The sequence below is a fragment of the Lissotriton helveticus genome, chromosome 4_1 (assembly GCF_964261635.1).
Source record: "Lissotriton helveticus chromosome 4_1, aLisHel1.1, whole genome shotgun sequence".
Lineage (NCBI taxonomy): Eukaryota > Metazoa > Chordata > Amphibia > Caudata > Salamandridae > Lissotriton > Lissotriton helveticus.
The window spans coordinates 1,569,459,623-1,569,481,617 of NC_136063.1; the positions used below are offsets into that span (position 1 = coordinate 1,569,459,623).

At 44.6% G+C, this 21,995-nt stretch overlaps 1 protein-coding gene across 1 annotated transcript in view; it reads right to left on the reverse strand.

Annotated features, from left to right (window-relative positions):
• The window catches only part of HECW1 (HECT, C2 and WW domain containing E3 ubiquitin protein ligase 1), a 624,284-nt gene that overhangs the window by 217,569 nt on the left and 384,720 nt on the right, over positions 1 to 21,995 (reverse strand). Inside the window, exons 5-6 of the mRNA XM_078688193.1 lie at positions 16,082 to 16,251; positions 7,422 to 7,564 (exon numbers count right to left, since the gene is read on the reverse strand). Of these exons, the coding sequence (XP_078544319.1) occupies positions 7,422 to 7,564; positions 16,082 to 16,251 (313 nt within the window). The remainder of the gene's footprint in view (positions 1 to 7,421; positions 7,565 to 16,081; positions 16,252 to 21,995) is intronic.

Below are 21,995 nucleotides of genomic sequence, written 5' to 3' on the forward strand. Positions count from 1 at the left end.
AACCTCAACTACACCCAACACCGAAAAAGGTCCAAATACTCCACCAGACACCTTCTAGACTTTATCTTCACAACCTTCAACAACATCTCGGTGAACAATCCCATGTCAATCACCTGGACTGACAATGCCTATGTCAAGTTAACCATTCCTGTCCTGCTTCAACATAAAACTACCACTGCCAAGCCAGCCCTCCGAGACTGGAACACCGTTCACTCTCCCCTCAAACCTAAAAACCACAAGATTTAAGCAGCAAGCCAGCTCGTACAGTGAGGAACTCAGGATTACAAATCACCACTGCAAACAACTAGAGCACAGTTGGAGAATGAGCCAGACCAATATGGACAAGAACACCTTTAAATCTGCCCTCAAATGCTATGACCAGCAGATCCATGCCATCAACCGTTCTTCGCTCACCAACCGTATTGATGCCAGCACCAACAGCAACAAGATCATCTTTGGCATCATGAAAGATTTCACCAACCCAGCAGCCTGTTCCACTAGGTTTTTTACTTTGTTCAACCATTGTATATAAGTGATATGCAGGTATTGTAAAAAATATGAGGTGCATCTGTCACCCTCACAGGACCTCTGCACCAAACTCTCCCAGTTCATCTCCAGCAAGACAATCAGTGCAAATGACAATTTTGACCCCCAACTACACCCAATTGACCTTGCTTCACAATTTCCCATCTCGTCCAAGGAAATTACACTGACTGTATGCCACCCCATCTCCACCCTTCTCAACATGTACATGATATTGCTCACTAGCATCATCTGCTATCCCAACTTGGACCACCTCTCCTATGTTGACAACACAGAGCTCATAAATTTACCTCTCATACCCAGACACACATTCAGATCAAGTTGCTGCTACAATTGTTAAGTGGATGAAGACCAACTGTCTTAAACCAAACACTGACAATACAGAAGTCTTGATATTTGGGAAGAATCCAACAGTATGGGACTCTACCTGGTGGCCGGCCTAACTTGGACCTGCTCGCACACCCACCATCCACACCAAGAAACTCAGGATAGGTATCGAAATGGAACTCAACATGACAGCCCGAGTGAATTCTGTCACTACTTCCTGCTTTCACACCTTGAGGAGTTTGCTGAAGAATATCTTCAAATGGCTCCCAGCCAGCATCCACAAACCCGTAATCCACATCCTCTTCAAAGCAAGATGGATTATGGGAACACTGTGTGTGGTGGAATCAGCAAATAACACCAAACCATTTAGAACATGGACGCCAGACTCACACTCAAACTACCATGCCACTCACATATTACACAGCACTTAAGTAAGATCTACTAGCTCTCTGCATACAAATGAGTCCAATTCAAACTTCTCACACATTTTCAAAACCCTACACAACACAGGATCATCCTACCTCAACAACAAACACCGGGCTCTTACTCGCACACATCTCAAACATAGCAGAGCCAGATCCTTGGTCAGGCCTTTTCTCACATCACTCCTAAAGCCTGGAACAACATGCCACCACACATCAGAGTTGCCTCTACCTTCCTTGAGTTCCGCAAGAAGCTTGAGACCTGGAGCTTTGAATAGACCCACTCACCAGCCCTTAGCCAGGATAGACTTGCACCTGCTTTTAACACTAGGATTCCCTATCAGGTGATAGTGCACTTTACAAATACAACTAACACAACATAGCATAACATAAAAGTACTAGACAAAACACAGATCTCTCCAGCAACTGCGTTAACAATTAGAGTTATCTTAGCATTGTTAAAATAACCAGAAACATTCTGGGTACACAAAAATCTCAGTAGCACATGCATTTACCCCCTAAGATATTTTAAAATGTAGCCTCTTTGTGACCAGTTAAATACGCCAGAGCAGATTTTCTGCCACGTTTGCCCTTTTTTCAATTTCCTTGATGCACAGTTAAATCTATATGATAAATGTCAGACTCTGCTTTTCATGCATCCGCCTCATGTGACTCCAACCCCTTTCCATACCACCCCCAATTTATGGATTACAGGAGTATATTTTATTCAAATGTAGCACTCTACAAAACAGAACTGTTAACATAATTGTTGTTCTGACATTGAATGACCTTGTAGCTACCTTCAGATCAAAACTATCCTGACAAACCTTTGATCACCTGGTGCAATAAAGAGCTCTCTTCCTTATTTGGAAAGTGATCAATGGAAAAGTTTCCAGCTACTTAACACGCAATTATTGTTATGTTATGTTATGTTATGTTATACACACTTAGATCGCGCACAGCTGCCCCAGCAAAGGGGCGTCCTGGCGCTTAACAAGGTACACAAAACACAACTCCGTTAAAAAGCCAGAAAGAGGGAACAGCAGAAAACAATTTAAAAACTAAACAAATAAAATAGTTTTGATGGCGCGTCTAAACTGCAGGAGGTCATCAAGAGCCCGGGTGTGAGGGGGGAGAGAGTTCCACCACTTTGCCGCTAACACTCGAAAAGAGCGACCACCGGCTCTGCTCAGCCTGAAGCGCGGAACAGCTGCCAGATTTTGGCCCAGAGATCTGAGGGTTCGCGAGGGTACATAAGGTACCAACAAATTTTCCAGAATTTGGGGGGACGTACCCTTGAGGATTTTAAACGCAAGGCATAGTACCTTGAATTTGATCCTCTGATTCACAGGGAGCCAATGGAGAGAACGCAGCGTATTAGAGACCGAACACTGCCTTGGCAGACCTATCGTCACTCTGGCTGCAGCGTTTTGAACTCGCTGCAGCCGGGTGAGTTCCGACTGATTAATCCCCTTCCAAAAGCGAGCTAGCATAATCCAGCCGGGACAGCACTGACGCTTGAACCACCAGTTTCCTGGTGGGTGCGTCAAAGAATTTAAGGATAGGTCTTAAACCTCTGATAATACCATAGCAGGTAGCCGCCACCTTCTTGGTGTGACAGATGAAACTGAGGGTTGGATCAAGCCAAACCCCTAGGTTTTTTATCTCCGATGCTGGAGAGGGGGTCACACCCAGTTCAGGGGGCCACCACCGATCACCCCATAACTCCGCCTGCTTGCCGACCACCATAACCTCGGTCTTTTTGGCATTTAACTGGAGACAGTTGGAATTCATCCAGTTGGCCACTGCCCGTAATCCGTCGCGGAACCTGGGAGCCTCCATATCTGAGTCCCCACTCAACGTGACCGCCAGCTGCGTATCGTCTGCGTATGATACCATCGTCAAGCCCCATTGCTTGACGACCGCAGCCAGCGGCCTCGCGTAAAGGTTGAATAAAGTGGGACTTAACGATGAGCCCTGTGGGACACCCAGATCCAACGGATAAGATTTAGACTTGCCAGGCGGGATCGCAACCTAAAAGGACCGTTCAGCAAGAAAAGAACGAAACCAGCATAAGGCGGAACCCGTGACACCCACTTCTTCTAGACGCTGAAGCAAAATCCTGTGCGAGATAGTGTCGAACGCGGCACTAAGATCTAATAGCAGTAGTGCCGCCGTCCGACCCGCATCAAGCACAGAACGCAGATGTTCGACCATAGAGAGTAGGGCCGTCTCCGTGCTGTGGCCCGCACAGAAACCGTTCTGGGTGGGATCAAGAATGTTAGCCCTGGTAAGATTGTTCGAAAGGATTCCATTCACATGGGCCTCAGCAACTTTCGCAGCCCAAGGAAGCAAAGAAATGGGGCGGTAGTTCTCGGGTTTAAGGGGGTCAAGGTTAGCCTTCTTCAAGATAGGTGTAACTACGGCCTGTTTTCACCTGATGGGAACTACACCTGAAGATAAAGACAGGTTGATCAAAGAAAGCACCGGAGTGCGGCATAACGGCGACAAGTTCCTGAGCTGAGCGGTTTCATCGGATCTGCAGGAGATCCTGACTTAATTTTAAGGCTGAAGGAGTCAAAGGCCTCCGTTGAAAGGGAGGGCAAGGTAGTGAGAAACACGTATCCTCCCAAGTTACAACTGACCTGCTCCGAGATAGGTGAACCAATCGGGAAAGTTCGATGGATGGTTTGAACTTTCTCGAGAAAAAAGGAGGCCAGGCCCTCGCAATGGGAGTCCGAACAGATTTCCGCCGCCGTTGCCCTCTTAGCCATCAGGTCCTTAAGCACCTTAAAGATGAGTTTCGAAGGATTCGAGCTATTCTGAAACTCTTGGGCATAGAAGGCTGCTCGTGTTCTACACACCGCCCTATGGTAGATTTTAATTTTAGCGAGGTAGCAAGCCTTCATTCCAGGATCAAACGATTTCCTCCACAACCTTTCAGCCTGTCTGCAGGCTTTTTTAAGAAGCGCTAGAGAACTGTCATACCAGGGGCTAGGCTCTTCCGAACGACACTTAGACCATACCAAGGGGATCAAAGAATCAAGGGCATGGGTGATCCACTCGCAGAAGAGATCATATCCGCGATCGACGTCAATGAGGGGGCCCAACAAAGCCTCTTCCAACATATGGTAAAAGTCCTCCAGTCTCAGTTTGTTCCAGTGTCGCCTGAGAACTATTTTGTCCTGAGATATAAAAGGAGGTTGAGGTTCATATATGGGGCATAGCATTTTCACCAGCATATGGTCTGTCCAGGCAATCTGGGTGGGACATAGAGCCCTAACTCCCTCTAAGTTGGTAAAGAAAGGATCAAGGGTATGCCCACCCCTATGTGTAGGAGATGTGACCAGCTGGGTAAGTTGCAAGGCCTCTAAATCAGCCAAAATGCTACTGATAGAAGGGGAGGTCAAGCAATCAAAATGAAGATTAAGGTCTCCAAGAACATTACAATTAGCACATCCTAGTGCCTCCGTGCTAATTAAGTCCGGGAGAGCTGCCCTAAAAGCAGAGTCACATCCCGGAGGGCGATATATCAGCAAGCCAGAAAAGGTAAAGTGATGGCTGATCGAAACTTTAAAAAGAGCGCCTTCACATCCAGGGAGTTTTAAGACCTTCCACTCGCATGGATAACATGCCTTGATGGCCATCGCAATGCCTCCCCCCCTAGTAGCACGATTAAGTGTGAAGATGGAATATTCTGGGGGGAAGGCCAAATTAAGGATGGAAGTATCCGTATCCTGCAGCCAAGTTTCAGTCAAGAAAAACAAGTCAGGAGACTCATCCTTGATGAGATCATATATATTAATTCTACCAAACTGCCAAAACCCCCACTACTGAATTGGCCGCAAGCTGATCATCCCAAAATGACCCCTGTCCAGATTTTGTGGCAGATCACTAAATGGTTGTAGGGAAAGTATGGAGCACTTTCCCCAGTGACCCAAACTGTACCACAACTACGGCCGGACTGGGAACGCAAACTAGCTCTGGCAATTACATCAGAACGGCCAGGTGAAAAGGGGGGTGGGGGGCTGGTGGGAATTTACTGCTGCTGTGCTTTAGTCACAGAGGGTCAATTTTGCACTACTACTGCAAAACCGTCCCCCAGTCACAAAAACGGCCCTCACCTGACCAAAACCGGCCCCCACCCTTCCGAAGCACCGGGAAAAAAAACAGGTGCCCACTACGGCCAGTGACCACAACTTCGCTAGTTTTAAGAGTAACCTAGAATCAGCCATTCCTGCTTAAGCATCTCACATTACTGTTCATGTTATTACCCTAATTGACACTTCACAATATCATGTACCTAGAAGCTGGAGCCATGGCAATTTTATACATTACAAATAAAAAAAATGCAATTTTCATTGACACTTGAATGCAGCAATCTTTGTATCTTCCAATTCTTAGACATCAAGTAAGTAAAGACACTTCCTCATAAAAATCTGCATACCAAAACAACCTAGTATTTCTGCCCCTGACAACACACCTGAGGTCTACACAGTCAATAGAAATTACTCTGTCCACCATCTTCCCACGTGGGATTATAGTACACTTTTCTGCCTCTTTTTCGAAATGTCAAGCATTATTCAACATGCTTATAAAGCTCCCCCAAATATGTTTTCTCCCTGGATTACAACTTTCAATATTCTTTTAAGAAAACATGCTTCTCGTGTGGTATTAAGTCCCTTTTACAAGTGACCTGTTAATTCAGATGCAGCACGAGTTGCTGTGGATAGGAATTATGGGTTTTATTTAGGGTTTGTTGGATGGGATACTCCATAAAACATGAGGAAGGTTGGAGCACACTGCCAAATATCACTCAATTTTCCCCATGCCTCATGGTAAATACAGTGCATGATAACACTGAACTAAGTGCCATCATGCACGGCATTTACCCTGAAGCATTGGGGCAGACTGAGTGTTTGGATGTGAGGCAGGGGGCTCCCACCCTCTTTTTGTTTGAAAAGGCTCTCTTGAGCTAATGAGATGACGAGCTCTGGTTGATGTGTCTGCGCCCAGTGCAGCATTTCCAGCACCCGCAAACTAATGTGTTGCTCTCTACTGAAGAAGGACAACTATCCTGAAACATGTCTAGAGATACACAACACTGGCTGCATCAACAAGGGTGAAAGACTAAAGACTGTCATTGAAGTAAGCGTTATCATGCACTGCATTTACCATGAGGAATTGTGGTGAATTGAGTGCTGGGATGTGGGGCAGGGCGGGGGAGGGGTGATTTGGCATTGCAGCGCGTGCAATGTTATTTGTTTTATTTATTTATTTATATACATAACTCCGTTTGCCGCATTCCAGAGTTTACTACCCCCACCCCGCCCTACCGCCCCGCAGCACTCCCTCGAGGAGCCGCCACTGTTTTGGGGATATATTTTGTTTTAAATGCACGAACACCTCATCACTCAATCTACCTTCTCAACTAGGGCCAGCTACATCTTCCTTTCTTTTATCAACAACAGATCTTTTCGTACCAATGTCCAGAATGTTGAATCCCTACTGACTATATGCAGAGGTCATACATGTTTATGAGTACAATACCAGTGACAGAAGAGTGTACACGGGTAAATTCGTTTTGGACATCAATACCAGCAGTTTTAGAATATTTGCTGACTTCATGTAAAGCCAATACATGTTTACTAGATGAATACCTGTGAATGAATAGATTACAGAGGTACTTACCCTATGAAAGATGTTTACCAATAGTTTTAGAATATTTGCTGAATATATGCAAACATTATACATCTTTACCAGTGCAAAGCTAGTGACAAAGAGTTTACACAGGTACTTACCCTATTATAGAACGATACCAATAGCTTTAAAACATTTACTGACTTTATACAAAGCCCATACATGTTTGCTAGTGCAATGCCAGTAACATTAGAGTGTCCATGGACACTTACCATACTGCAGATGATTCCTAATAGCTTTAGAATATTGTCTGAATTCATGGAAAGCCATGTTTCCTAGTTTAATGCCAGTGACATGAGTGTTAGTGGGCACTTACTTACCCTACTGCAGATGATTAAAATAGCTTCAGAATATTGATTGTACTATGCAAAGCCCATACAGGTTGACAAGTGCAATGCCGGTGACAGAAGAGTTTACATGGGTACTTACCCTATCGCGTGCCTCTCCAGCAGTCGCTGCACAGGCATGGACAGCTTTCCCAAAAAGCGCTTGATTATTGGGCGACTTTTTGCAAACTTATCTTTAACTTCTATTTCCAAAACATCCGTAGGGAGTGAAACAAAGCTGAAGTGCTGCAAAATACAACAAAGAGGAAACAAAGAAAACAGAATACATTATATGAGGAGTCATCAGTGCTGACCAGCATTATCGATTCGATTTCAAAGCTTTATTCGATTAATTGAAAACAACAATCATAAAAGCACATGGTATAACAGACAATAGACATTCATTTATCGCTAATACAGATTCCACGCAACGGGTTAAAATTAAGGCTACATGATTCGGGAAAAAGTTTAAAAAAGCATACTTTTCCTCACAGAAATGGCTTTCAAGATAAAAATCGCAGTACGAAAGCAAATCTCATGATCATTCAGGGAGAAAAGCAGTTGCATAGCTGATTTAACAGTTGTTATTGCCCTTTTTTTAAACAATGGTTTTAGATAAAATACACGTAGATGCAAATAAAAATCACAAATAAATAAAAAGTTAACAGTGCTTTGTTTTGTAATCCCATCACATGGACACGGTACAGAAGGATGGATTTTTATATGCGGAAAGGCCACCAAATTATGGGCAATACCCAGTCTTAGCCTGGTAAGGACGTACCGGTGAGACGGCCGAGTGACCGCAGTTAGGTAGGTCTGAAAACCAGTGGTCTCGATATTAGAGTAATAGTACTGGGGAATTGTTAGCAAAATTTTTGCCTCCCTACGTGCTTCCGCCTTTTTCCATAAAAGCAAAGATTTTAACTCCTTTTTAGGGATGTCGGAGAGACTGGCTGGATCAGCCAAAATGTCCATGTTCAATAATACTCCTACTGTGGTCACGACGTAATTAATCCAAGGAATCAAGAGCCTCTTGTCTAAACGAAGACAATCAGTAATAATGTCTCTCGTAAAGCTAGTTTCTTCTTTATACCAAATTGCTCTCCACACCATCAAAGGTCTTAAACTAATTAGGTCGGACAAATATTCTATCCCTAGCTCATTATGTATTATCGGTGTAGAGGCTGATTGGGGCAAACACAGTAATCTTTTAAAAAAACAGTTCTCTTCCGTTTGCAGAGCCTCATAACGGCTATGCCCCCAGACCCCTGACCCATACAAGGCTATGGGAGCGCATCTCAGTCGATATATTTGCAACATGTCGTATATACGACTTTGTCCAAGCTTTGTTGCAAACTTAAAGACTCCGTGTGCGCTATTGGACATCTTAGCTTTGACATTCAATATTTCATGTGTCCACAAGCCATCATTACTAAAGGTTATACCTAGATAACAAAATTTATTGACAACCTCAATCCTTTGCCCATGGATAGAAAAGGAACTAGACTTCCTCGGCTTACTTCCACAAATCATAATAAAGGTTTTCGTGTAATTAATCTTAAGTTTGCGTTCTTTTATGAACCCCGCAAACATATCCATCAGTCTCTGCAAGCCTCGGGGGGTTCTAGATAGAAGTACCGAGTCGTCGGCATAAAGCAGAACGGGAATGGCCTGCCCATCTACTTGTGGTGTGTCGGAGTTAACTAACCTAAGCTCGGCCTCAACGGCATTAATAAAAAGAGAAAAAGGGAGGGGTGCCAAAACGCACCCTTGCCTTATGCCTAGGTTAACCCCAATACTGTCAGTGCACTCCCCACCCCTGCCAAATCTGATACGTGCCGATAAATTGGAATATAATCTAGCTAGGAAATAAATGATCTCCGAGGGTGCACCCAGTTCAAGTAGTGTTGGCCATAGAAGGGCATGATCGACTAAGTCGAACGCGCTGCTTAGATCAGCGAAACAGAGAAAAAGCGAGCCCTTCTTGGCGCGCGTATATTTCCGTATTACGAGGTCTAAATTTATGTACTGTTCAATCGTCCCTAATCCTTTTCTAAACCCAAACTGGGAACGGGTTAAAATTCCATTACTCTCCGCCCAGTCCTCTAACCTAGCCAGCAACACCCGGCTCATTGTCTTGAGGGAAGAGTCTAGGAGGGAGATTGATCTATAATTCTTTGGATCTGCCATAGCTCCCTTTTTATATATAGGTATAATCACCGATTCCCCCCAAGAAAGCGGGGTGCCACCAGTCACTGTAGCATTAAAAACTTTAACCAATACAGGCCCCCATAATTTCGGGTCAGTCTTATACAGATCGATCGGTACCCCATCCGTACCGGGTGCCTTCCCACCCTTACTACACCTGATCGCCACCTCAACTTCTTGTACTGTAATATTCAACGGGGTGGCCGGCCAGGGTTCAGTATTCCTAGTGATTGGAATTGCCATTCCATTCGAGTTGAATATACTTCCAAAATGTGACTTCCAGCGTTCGTTGCTGACATGGGCGGTGAGTACCGGAATATCCTCACTCTTAAAAAGAGGGCAATTAACCACATCCCAGAAGAGTTTACTATCCAGCATCTTGACTGCTCTAGTCAGGCTATCCCAGGCTTCTTCCCGAAGTTCTCTCTTCCTACGCTTTAACTGTTCCTTATAGGATGCCCGTAAGTTTGAGACAATCGATCTATCCCTTGGTCTTCTGGATAATGCTGTCTTTAATTTCCTCAGGGACTCAGTACATGCGTGGTCGAACCAACCGGTCATAGGTTTGTTATTACCATGCTTAGTAGCTGTCAGGATATTGTTAAATACAATATTTATCCTATTAAAACTAGATAAAATTCCCTGTGTGGAAGAGTTCTCATCCAGGCAATCTTGTAGATCCGGGAGGCAAGCCAGCACAATTTTAACCAAAAGCTTTTCTGAGTTGTCTCCCCTCCATTTTATCCTATAGCCGTTGGATCTACACGGCACTATGTCATTGATGGTACAAGTATTGGACAAAGGCTTAAGGCCCCAGAAAGTGATCACGAGTGTGATACAGTTGTGGTCACTTAAAGCTAAATCCCTTACAACTGGGGCATCACAGAAGGGACTAATGTCATTAGTGATCAACAGATGGTCGATGATCGTGGCCGAATTCCTCCCCGTCAAGGTAGGGACGAAGTTACCCTCGCTGTCTTTAGCAGGTTGGAGTATAAATAATGCAAACTTGGCCAGAACCAGGTTCAACGACTCTCCATACGCATTGTGAGGAAAGTGAATAATACCATTCCCACTGTCATCATTGTACCCACACACCTTGGTCCCTGATAGTGTACACGTAGTGGTGTTAAAATCCCCGCCCCAGATGATTGAGAAGTTCACACAGTTATCCTTACGAATCTTATCCAGGGCCTTCTCCAATTCCTTTACCACCAGGCAGCGGGAAGAATCAAACACGTTGTTGTAATGGTTAATCAACAATGTATTACGTCCATTCTTATGGGATAACCACACAATTTGTGAGTGACAACCAACATGTTAATGCAAAATAACCTTAACTGGAAGTTTGACTGAGAGTAAGATAACCAGGCCACCTTTGGCTCTACCCATATTCGAGGCCTGTGCTGGTAAATTATAAGATACAAAACCATCATAATTAATATCGTTCACCCACCAAGTCTCCTGGAAGCATAATATGTCGTAATTGATCAAAAAATCTTTCCAGCCCAGGCAGTCTCATTTGTTATTCCAGCGAGCAATGTTCCAATAGGCAAGATTAAACCATCTATCACTTATTTCAGTACTATAAACGGGGGCTTCCTCAGCACTTTTTGAGGGACTCTCCGGCAGGCTTAGTTGGTTTGTATTAAACGAAATACTCCCATGTCCTTCAGGTATAGTGGTAGCTACGCCCCGAGTCCCGTTTCCATCGCGGGATGGGGCGCTATCATTCCCCCCCCGTGCAAGATCAGTCAATATAGACTCCACTTGCTGAGGAGACTCTATATAATTAGGGGGTGGGCCTAGTACCTTGATCTGGGGACAATTACTCACTAGCTCATGCTGGGACTTGGTCAGTCAGTCTACGGCTTCAAAACAATTAAATCGATTATGGCTAACGTAGGCATCAATAGGAAACAAAGGGGCCTTATTACCCCAAGCCCCCTGTCATTTTTCCTCCTTACTACTCTGGTCCATTCGCCTTGGCCTCTTATGAGTTCTCTCTCATAATTCGGTGGATAGAAAAAATTTAGGGGAAATGGCTGGATGATTGTATCTGTGTTATGATTTTCCCATGCGCAAATGTGGGTGACTGCCCTCGGATCTCTAAAGGTTACAAGGACACAGTCACCGTTAATCGATTTGGCCGTTCTTCCCACCCAGGGGGTCCTCTTGACCATGATGATCTCATTTGATGTAAAGGGGGGAGAGGTCTATTCACGCTAAGCCAGCTTACCACTTTATTCTTTAATGAGGCAAAAGATTCATAAACTTCCTCTTTTAAAGCCGGGACACCCGTGAGGACCACTACCAAGGGCTGTGCTTCCGGCGGGAGATCTGGATATGAAACTTTCCCTGCCTGATTATTGGTCTCGCGGTTAATTTCCTTAGGTGGAGTTTCCTTCACTTTCAAGGGGGCCAGCATTATCATAAAGCCCACACAATCCCAGCAGCAGAATGGTCGCGCCCTTCAGGGATGAATCTAAAGCACCGGTGTAGACGCTACTGCAAAATACTGTGAAAATTGCTGGTCGGGTAATAATGTTAGTGTTAATAACAACCTTTTCTGTAGTTTTGGGGAATAACATTTCTACTGACACTCACTCTTTAAATACTTACTGGCAGCCAATGACTGTTGAAATATTCTGACGGCTATGTGGTGCTACTAGACTTAACAGGAAGCAGACTGGTCCACTTCCATCTAAGGTGTGGTAACCCAATTGGTGAGTGTGGGTTGAGTTGGGTCATACAGCGTTAACAACTCAAGAAATGTCATTGATAACCAGCACTTGCCTTTGCAGAACACCGTTTGCCTCCATTCTTCATACTAAGACCTATCTCGATGGCGTTGAGGTGGTCTTATACCAAGGAGAAAGCAGTGATGTGAACCGTTGCCAGCAGAGAAGTGTCTGTTTCAGAGGAGGTATATCCACCGGATGAGTTCGGAATAACCGGCATTGAAGCGAGCTGTGATGAAAAGTTCCATAGCTAGTTCTATGGCTCTCTATTGGCGCTACAAAATGACAACGCTCTGCTCACTCATGTGCTAAAATCATTATACCTCGATGCTTCTAACTGATGATCCTTACCTTTATCCATTGTCAATGTATGGATTTGGCCTACAATACCGACCTGGCTAAACTGCTCCAGGTTCAGATCCTTCATCATGACCATATATCTTTAGGCAGAAATATGAGGATTGAGGATTATATATCTCCATGCCAAGAGCTGTTCCGCTTAAAAGAGATCACAGGAAAATCAATCCTTAAAGAGTCATCGATTCAAGGGATCGTCTCTGCTGTGATCTGAATTGAACCTGCACATGGACAATGACCTGATTAGTTTAGCAGCTGTCTCCTCATACCTCGCAACAGGGAGTCACTCCCTGGATCCCCCACTGGACCTCGCCTCCTACAGCGCACTTCTCTTCCTCACAGGGCACATTGGTCATGGAGGCAGGCTGTCAGGCATTGACCGGCAGCGCCTCCTTCATGTGCAGCGTCTGAGGTGGTCTGCCGAACTACATCTCTCAGAAGGCCGTCCTTCTGGGAGGGATCACACAGTGTTTAAATCATGTCCAGCGCACGGAGCGTTGTGTGGGATTCTTTGAGGGAACCAGGAAGTTTCGGTGCAGTGCGGCTGCTCTGTATGCTATATTCATCTGCCGGTTGTTCATGTGCACACTGACAGGGGTGTTGCTTCACTGAACTTCTCTGAGCCGAGGTCGCTTGGTGAATTGTATTTTGATACTTACGTTCCACTCGGATGAGCGAAGGCGTACTGTGTTTAGTTTCCTGTTCCGCGGCTGCGGCAGGAGAATTACCACAGAGTTTCTCGCCAGCGGTTACCAATCCTCACGGAAGGAGGCCACGAAAGTCAAGCTGGCCAATTTCGTCCTGGATTTAGTAGAACCCCAAAGGATCTTTGCGGTGACCAGAACGAGAGTTCAGTATCTGAGACATTGGATTATAATCGAGACATTGGGTGACTATTTTGAGTTTTGCAATTGTGTTTTTTGCCCCCTTACATTTTGCCACTATTCCTAGGAGGATTCCAGAATTGGATACGGGAGCACTGATACTGCAGTACTTGTGCTTTGGCTCCAACCTTCCTAACAGAGACATTTTCTTTCTGTCATCTTGCTATTATTTTATTCTTGCTTTTTGGGAAATGAGAGAAGGGTATATATGAGTTTTCTTGTTCCTTCTGTTTTAAAAGATTGGAAGAAGAGATCTAATTGGTTTGTGTTTCGGTTGTATGTGTTTTATCCTCAAGGTGAGAGAAGGTATCTTACTGAGTGTAGAGGACATTCATTGCAGCCAAGGGAGACATATGAAAGGTATTGGATTTTCGCTAGTGAGAATATATGAGAGTAGTCAGGGTTGTATATAACTACTAACAGTGTGTTTTTTGTTACAGGTATCCCTTTCCCAGCTGCACCTACCCTAATTCCTATCCCTCCCCTGACTGCCTCAATTACTCTGGTTTTATTTAGACAGAGTTGGGGATGCCAGGAGGTGGACCCCTTTGAGCATTGCTTAGATCCTGAGGAGTTCTTGTGGACGCGACACAGGCAGGCACTGATACTCCAGGGCCCAGGGGCAGGTGAACTTGGATGTACCAGGATGCTATCTGTTGTACTCTATGTTGCCCTGCCTCTGGCCATGGAACGTGGAATCTGGAATCATGCATTGCATGCAGTGGATTCCAGATTCCCTTCATTCCGACTTGGCGGTTGCTGAGGCAGGAGGTTATGTACTTGGTCACTAGCGTGAATAAACCCCTCTACGATACTATCCTTATACCTAGCAGTGAAACTGGCAGGCCTTGTTTCCCAGTCATGGTCACAGGCTGAAGTCTTGCAGTGCTTCTCCTCCTCATACAACCCGACTGGCTGCTTGGCAATTGACAGTTTTGGGGAACTTGAGCTCCCTTTCTTATAGTCTATTTCCAGACAGCAAATGTGATTAAAGGTCTAAAGGCCTGTTTCACAAAGGTAAACTTACACATTTGTATAAGTTTACAGTTGTTTGCTAGTTACAATGGTATTTTACTTGTAAGATCTTTATGACTGTGGACTCTGCATATAAAAAGATTGGACAGTCCAATCTGTTTATGTGTGGAAACTCACATACCTTTGTGAACGGCAAACAATCGTAAACGTACACAAAATTGTAAGTTTACCTTTTCAAACCAGGCCAAGTCTTTGAAGTTTGTGCCCGGGGTCTGCTTCCTTTTGAAGTACTCGTTCCCTTGCCCTTCCTCCAGAGAGCAGTCTGTCACAGCAGGAGTGACTCCAAACCTGATAGCCCCACCACACAGGCCATGAGAGTGACTAGAGGTTCATGCCTGGATGTCAGCTACAGTCATATCTACATCAAAAATGTTAACCCAGGCCCCAAATCCCTACCGTTTGCGATTCTCTTATTAGCTCCATTACATTCCTGGGATTTGCCCAGGCCCCTTTCCAGTGATCTCTCTCTGTATCAAAGCGCACACATTGAAGTGCGCTTTGATACAGAACATGTACTGAAGAGCCTGGCTCTTCTTCCTCTACTGCGTGTCCCACCCAGATCACGGGAATGTAGCAGTTCACAAATCTGTCTTGACTGGGATTCCTCTACCTCCACTTGCTCCTGCAGTCATCCAAGGGTCACCCAAAATAGAACTGAGAGTCTTCCATGGGTACAATACAGAAGCTGCACGGCGCTACATACTAACTTGATATAGCCCAAGGGTGTGTTAAGCACACAGCAGCAGAAGTATAAATGAATGGGCCTTTAGGCCTCCCTCCAAGGGCACAGGTGGAAAGGCCTGTTCACTTCTACTGATCATTACCACCACCGTGTTCATGCTGCTTAACTCCTGGTAAAGGTTCACCACAATGAGGGTAGCACTTTGGGCGCCCTTCCAGGTCCAACAAGAATGCAACCGGTAAGACAGGCTTCTGTCAAGGGGCACAAGCATCATTGGTGTTCACCCATGACAACAATAAATCAGCAACAGGGATCCATACATCACTGCAGCTGGGGCACTCAGTGTAGGGTACTCGTTCGTCACTATGTGAGGGACTTTTCCGTCCTAACAATGACTCTTTGACACTTTATAAAGCATGCTGTTATGTTTTAGAGTTTATTCGTGATTCATTTCTCAGGTAAAGCATGATTAAAGTTGAAGCCCCTGACTTTTTTATAATACAAAATGTCACTGGCCATTTTCATCCGTCGCAGACGTGTATGCCAGTATTTCATTGTTGGATTCAGTTACTGAATACGATATTCATGTCGGGCACCAACTATAAATTTATAATACGTAGTTGTCATTGTTACAAGGTAGCTGCTTCAATTATGCTAAAAGCATGCGATGTACAAAAAATTGTAAAGAAAGAAGGCGTGGGGCAGTTCATGTGTGTAAGCAATAACACACACCTTGAATTCTATGTTTTCCATATAATATGACAATACAAAAACAAATACAAACATTAAATTGGATCAAAGAAAAATATTTTCATTAGAGTAGGGCAGGTTAAATAGTAGTAAGTGCAGTGCTTACCTCTCTTTTCCAGGAGGGGTTGACAGTGTTGTAGACAATTTTAGACCTTTTCTCCTGTCCGTGGTGAGGCAAGGCTGGGAAGATGCTATGCTTTCCGGGTTGGATAGAAATCTTCAGATAGGGGTCGGGGTTGAAGAACATCCCTTTCTTCAGTCCTGAGGCCTGGAAGTCTGTAAACAGTCAACAATTAGGGGTTAGCGACGTCATCACACATTTAAAATCTAAATTGAAAGTAGCATTGATGTTTGCAACATACCGACTATATGTAATGCAATCAAATCTGGCACCGTCTGTAGTTTTGTAAATGTGCGCCTTTCTCCTTTTTTAGGTCTGACTGAGTTTTGAAGTCGCAGTGCAGCCTTATTGCTTACAATATAAGCAGAGTAGGCTCTCAGCCCACTCCTTTCAACCCTATACTTTCTTTAACAAGCCATTGGCTTAAGGCTTTGTCAATCACTTCTTGGTTCAGCCCAGTGGAGTATGCATCTGTCACTTAATGCTATTGGCTCTTTGAGCATACCCTTCCACCTCCACTGCAGCTCTTTCTTGAACTGCATGAAGGATTACTTTACAGTTGCAGCTCTCTCGATCAGCTCTGGCTGGCTTGTTCCTGTGTATTTCACTCTAATGTGCTAGATCCACCAATAGTCATTGATCACTTGAATTGCAAGCAAATGTCATTTTATATATTGCTCCTAGTCAACATTTGGTCCCGTTACAATTTAACACGTTACAAAAACACATTGACAAGTGCTGTCCTGGTGAACCAAGTCTATATAAAGAACCAGTGACTTGAAATGAATCATGCAATCTAAGTTCATTAGCCTGCATTTATTATGTTCAATTTTTCCTATAACAGGTTCAAAGTATCACGTGTGCAGCTTTGTACATATCTGTTTACTCAACTGATGTAGGATCGTTTTCCATACATCAATAACCCTACCCTCTGGATGGAGTCAATGGTAACAACAATGGGTTTTATATGACGTGATTAAGGGGATAGTTATACCGCTTTCTTGTAAGAAAAATATACTACTGGCATCTCACGTATGCATAGCAGCAAAACTGAGCTGTTTCTATTTAAAAATATTTAACTCGAGATTATGAAATCAAATGTTATTGAAGAAAGAAGAAATGTGCCAGTAGACTACCCTAAAGAATAAGAATACCATTCTGGGCAATATATATCAACACAATACTAATTGCGTGCATTTTTTGCGGGACTGTCTAAATCTTTAGGCATCTGGTGCAAATAAAATACAAGGGGCCCTCTTATGATAAGGGTGCACTTTCCCTGTTTGCGCCCGGTGCACCTAAAAACAGGTGCCCTGGGTGCATACGTGGAATGCGCTGCCCTCAGGGCAGCCGTGAACTCTCGCTGTCCTGGGGGCAGTGCACTTATAGGAAAAACAGAGCGACTACTTTAAAGTTGCTCCGTGTTTTCAGAGTGCAGACAGCACTTTTAAAGGGAATTAGAGACCCCTTGCAGGCGGGCGCAGTCAGTGACTGCACCCGCCTGCAAGGGGATGTCTGGGGGTCCATGGGACCCTCTTACCCCCTCCAAAGGGCTGCTCTCAGGGGGCGCACTAACCTTCTAGGTGGCACACTCAGAGCTTCTTTGCCTCTGCGCCCACGTCCGTAATACGGCATGGGTGCAGAGGCAAAGGGAGTGCCTCATCGACATGGTCCACACACACCCATGCAAATGAGGGAACGCCCCCTGAAGATAGCGCTGGTGCTTTATGGGAGCCAGCGCTATTGGTATTACTGAAGGGCTGCACAAGTGTCTGTGTCCCCTTCTGTAACCAAAGTGCTCCGGGGTCGCGTAAAGCATGCACAGACACCCTGTGCTCCCCAGGGGCACTTTCATAATACACCCCAGGAGGGCAATTTAATGAAGTCCCCAGCAACAGATCGATTTGCTTGTGCTCACAGTCAAGGAGGCTTCAAACCTGTCATGAGACACAAAGTGCATACATTCGACCTGCAACATGTGTAGAGATTGATGGTGACACGGAATATTCTTTTTCATGTCCGTACATAATTCTTTTTCCAGAATAAATTGTTTCTTGTTATGTGGAACCCTACAGAACGGAATGCAGAAGGTTCAAATTCAGAATATCGTGTTGTCTGATCAAGTCAGTATAACACTGGAATCGCTATAGGGTTTCTGATGTAGATACTTCCAAGAATTTTTGATGGCCACGTCGTTCTCTGAAAAAAAATCTGTGGAAATCCATGTGAATAAAAATCTAGTGAATTTTGATGACCAAAGTATTCTCTATTGACCTTCAAACAGTGGACTTAAAGCCACACTGTGTAGTAACTTTGTCATATAGTTCAGTTTTTTCTCCAAGAAAATAAAGGACGATATTATTGACTAAATACAGCTGCAGAAGAGAACTCATGAAGCACTTTTAAACAATCTTCATGGCACCAAGGGAAGGTGTGGATTGTGAATGAACTTAGTTAGCACGAGCCTTAAACCTGGAAATGATGTGCTATACACTAAATCATATTAAGTGGAAAAGTGTGAAAAGCCATATATTCTTTAGTCTTCGCACCTGAAGTAATTGCGAACCGGAATATTACTTTTATATCGACCCATTTTATTTATTTTATTTTATTTAAGAGGTTTTATATAGCGGTGGCCAGACCCGAAGGTATCGGAGCGCTTTACAGCAGAAAGGAGAGAAATCAAATAAAGGAGATAAAAATAAACATAAGTGTGCATAAGTGTTCAAAAGTTAATTATGTTGTAATGTCTAGTGAAGATATTAATATTTTTAACAGAGTTTCCTTTCACTTAATAAAGAATATGTACACTACGCATCTGATAATATGAAATTTTGGAGTCTGCAGAAACATTAAGCTATGGAAACCTCGTTATAGAATTCGGCTACAGAACTTAACCTATAGCCCTAATGAGCCCTGCGCGGGCCAAAACAGGTCTGAAGTTGCTTGTGTTCCCAGGTTTGGTAGTTCAGACTGGAAAGCTCCTATTGTAGCTGGACCAAGACTGATTTAATATAGCTGGTCTCTACCTGAAATGACTTAGTGGGTGAAAAACCATGGACTCAATACACAGCCCGAGTGATTGCCAGTGGTTGAGGCTTTTGAAAACCTTCTTCTTGTCACCTCTAAGTGCTCCTCTATTTTTAATGTCTGTCATCACTTGTAGGCCAATCACTGGATCTTGTGTTTCACTGCCATCCCACACTGATTTCCTGGTTAGTTGCTACCTTTCTGCCCTTGACCCCACTGATAAATGTAAACTGTCTAAGACTCTCTTTAGGTTATGGTCTAAACCCTTGGTGTATAATCTGGTCACAAAGCTGCCTTCACTCTTCCTCCTTTGACTGATGACCCCAATGCATGCATTTAATTCACATTTAATGTTGGCTATTTTCAGCTGCCAATGACATTCTCCAGATGAAGTCTATTACTTTCAAAAGATCATGCACATCTGCCCTTCGGTTTTCACCCCCAAATGGCTGAACTGTCATCACTAGACAAAAAGAAGAAATGCCTATGGCATAAAAACTAGGGTCACAGAAGATATCTTTATTGTGCATAGCTCCTTCCATCAAACACATATATGTTCCACTCCCAACGCTACATAGGTCTTACATTGAGTGATCCCATTTCTAAAAACACCACTTTCTCCCACTTTAAAACCTAATGCCAAGAGCTTAGTCTTTTCTTTCGTTCTAAAATTGAAACTGCAAATAACTCACTCTCACCCACTTCTTACTCCAGGAATTTAACTGTGCTCTCATCACTGTTACGCCGTAAACATTTGTTGGCCCCTTTTCACCATTGTCACAAGATCTTATCAAAAGTCTTGACCCAATTAAATCTGTTGCTTCCCATTACTGAAGTTCCAAGGGCCATCTCAGGAAAGTCTCTGCTCTTGTGGGCCCTGTTATATGCCACAATCTCAATCGCTCTCATTTTTTAAAAACATATGTTTACTGGCATTTATAATATACAATACATGAAAGTGAAGACAGATTAGCATACATGTAATACCAAGAGGAACATGGCATGCCTGTGGAGCTTAATAATGATAGAAACGGTGTTCATCTCTGTAGAGCCAATGAAAGTATCTCCCCATGTGTGACCAGGATAAGAACTAACAACATATTGGTCCGATCGCGGAAGTGAGGCAGGACAGGGCAGTCCAGCACACATGCAATACTGAAAACTCATCTCTCCATCCCCCTCCCTGCAGTGTCACATCCAGTATAGGAACAACACCTATCATATAATGCGAAAAATTGCAACTGTACATTCCAAACCACAGTTTACTTAGATTAGTATGTAAGAGCAAGGCAAAGGGGAATCGTAGAAGCCAACACATAAAAACTAGAAGAAAAAACCCCCCAACCAAACTGTCTTAGGGGTCGTTCAAGTTATCTAATACAGAGAAGTTAGAGCACCAGTAAGAGAGATGTCAGATGGCCATGCAGTGGCCAATTGGGGGGCCCGCGGCTGCAGGAACAATAGGTAGGAATCCAGTGGGAGAGGGCCACAGGGCGCACGCACTGAAGGTCTGCAACCAAAAGGGGGCATTATCCCAACTGGGGGGGCACAACAGTCTGTCTCTCCTAATGTGTACTCTCACCCTCATCAGTATCATCAGAGAAGTCGTCCCTGTCTCCTCAGTCGATCTAACCTGTCCCTCAGGTCCCTCCACTGCGACTCTCTGTGGGTGTTCCCAAAACTCCAACACCTCCATCCAAAATCCCACTATCAGTCTCTGTCACACTCTCCAGGCGTCCTCCCTAAATAGAGCGCTCTCCTCAGCCCTGGCCCACACAGTAACATTTGTTATTCATGTCTCACCCACCGACGCTAGCGTGGACTTCCAGGTCATTGCTATCCTTCTCTTGGCTAGCACCAGGGCCAAGTCTAGGAACCTAGAGTCCACCGTCCAATCCCGGCCTAGAAACAATCCCAATAAACAGACCTCCAAACTGCTGGCATGGGTGCGGCCCGTTGTGGTATTTAGCATAGGTATCACCGCCTCCCAGAACGATCGTAAATGGGGACAGCTCCAGGTCATGTGACTGATATGGGCATTCAGAAGCCCACATCTAGTCAAGCCATGCTGTTCCCTGTAAGAGATGACCTGGAGTCTGCGGGCATTATATTAGTCATATGGACATAATTAAATTGAGTACTTTTCAGCCGCATATTCCTGGAGACCTTCTTAGGATATGCAAGGACCCTGCACCACTCCAGATCAGTACATTCACATCCAAGTATCCCCCTCACTGACGTTGAAGGGCCAACAAGGGGTTTCCGGACCACCTTGGACAATGACCTAAAAAAACACTTCACCAAATGCTACATGGTGCCCATGGACATCAACAATTGCAGCACTGCATGTGTCTCTGGTTCCTCATGACGTCCAGACCATAAGTCCCTGAAGGTTCGCACTCGTGCTTCATATGTTAGAAATTGTCTTGGGGTAGTTCATATTGGGCCATCAACTTATACAAAGGGAGCAGGGTGCCCAATTGGTAACTGTCTCCGACCGTCTGCAGTCCAGTGTCCGTCCAGGCTGACAATTGCACATCGTAAAAGAAAGAGAAAGAGGGTCCCCATGTGGGAGACCCACCAACTGCAGTGCAGGGCATAAAGGGGGGTCTACTTGGTCTTCAGCACATAGTGTCTCCAACAGTTCAAGGCCACCGGCAACAGTACACCCAGATGGGGATCACCACCACCGGACAAAGCAGCTTCACCAGCAGTGCTCCTTGGTGTCGAGACAGCCCCACCCAACTTCTCTTGGCGAGCCCCGTCAAGCAACTGAGTGACCCACTGGAGCTGTACCGCTAACGAATATAGCCCAAATTCCGGAGCCCCCAGGCCTCCCTTTTATGGGGGCGCTGAAGGACCTCCAGTG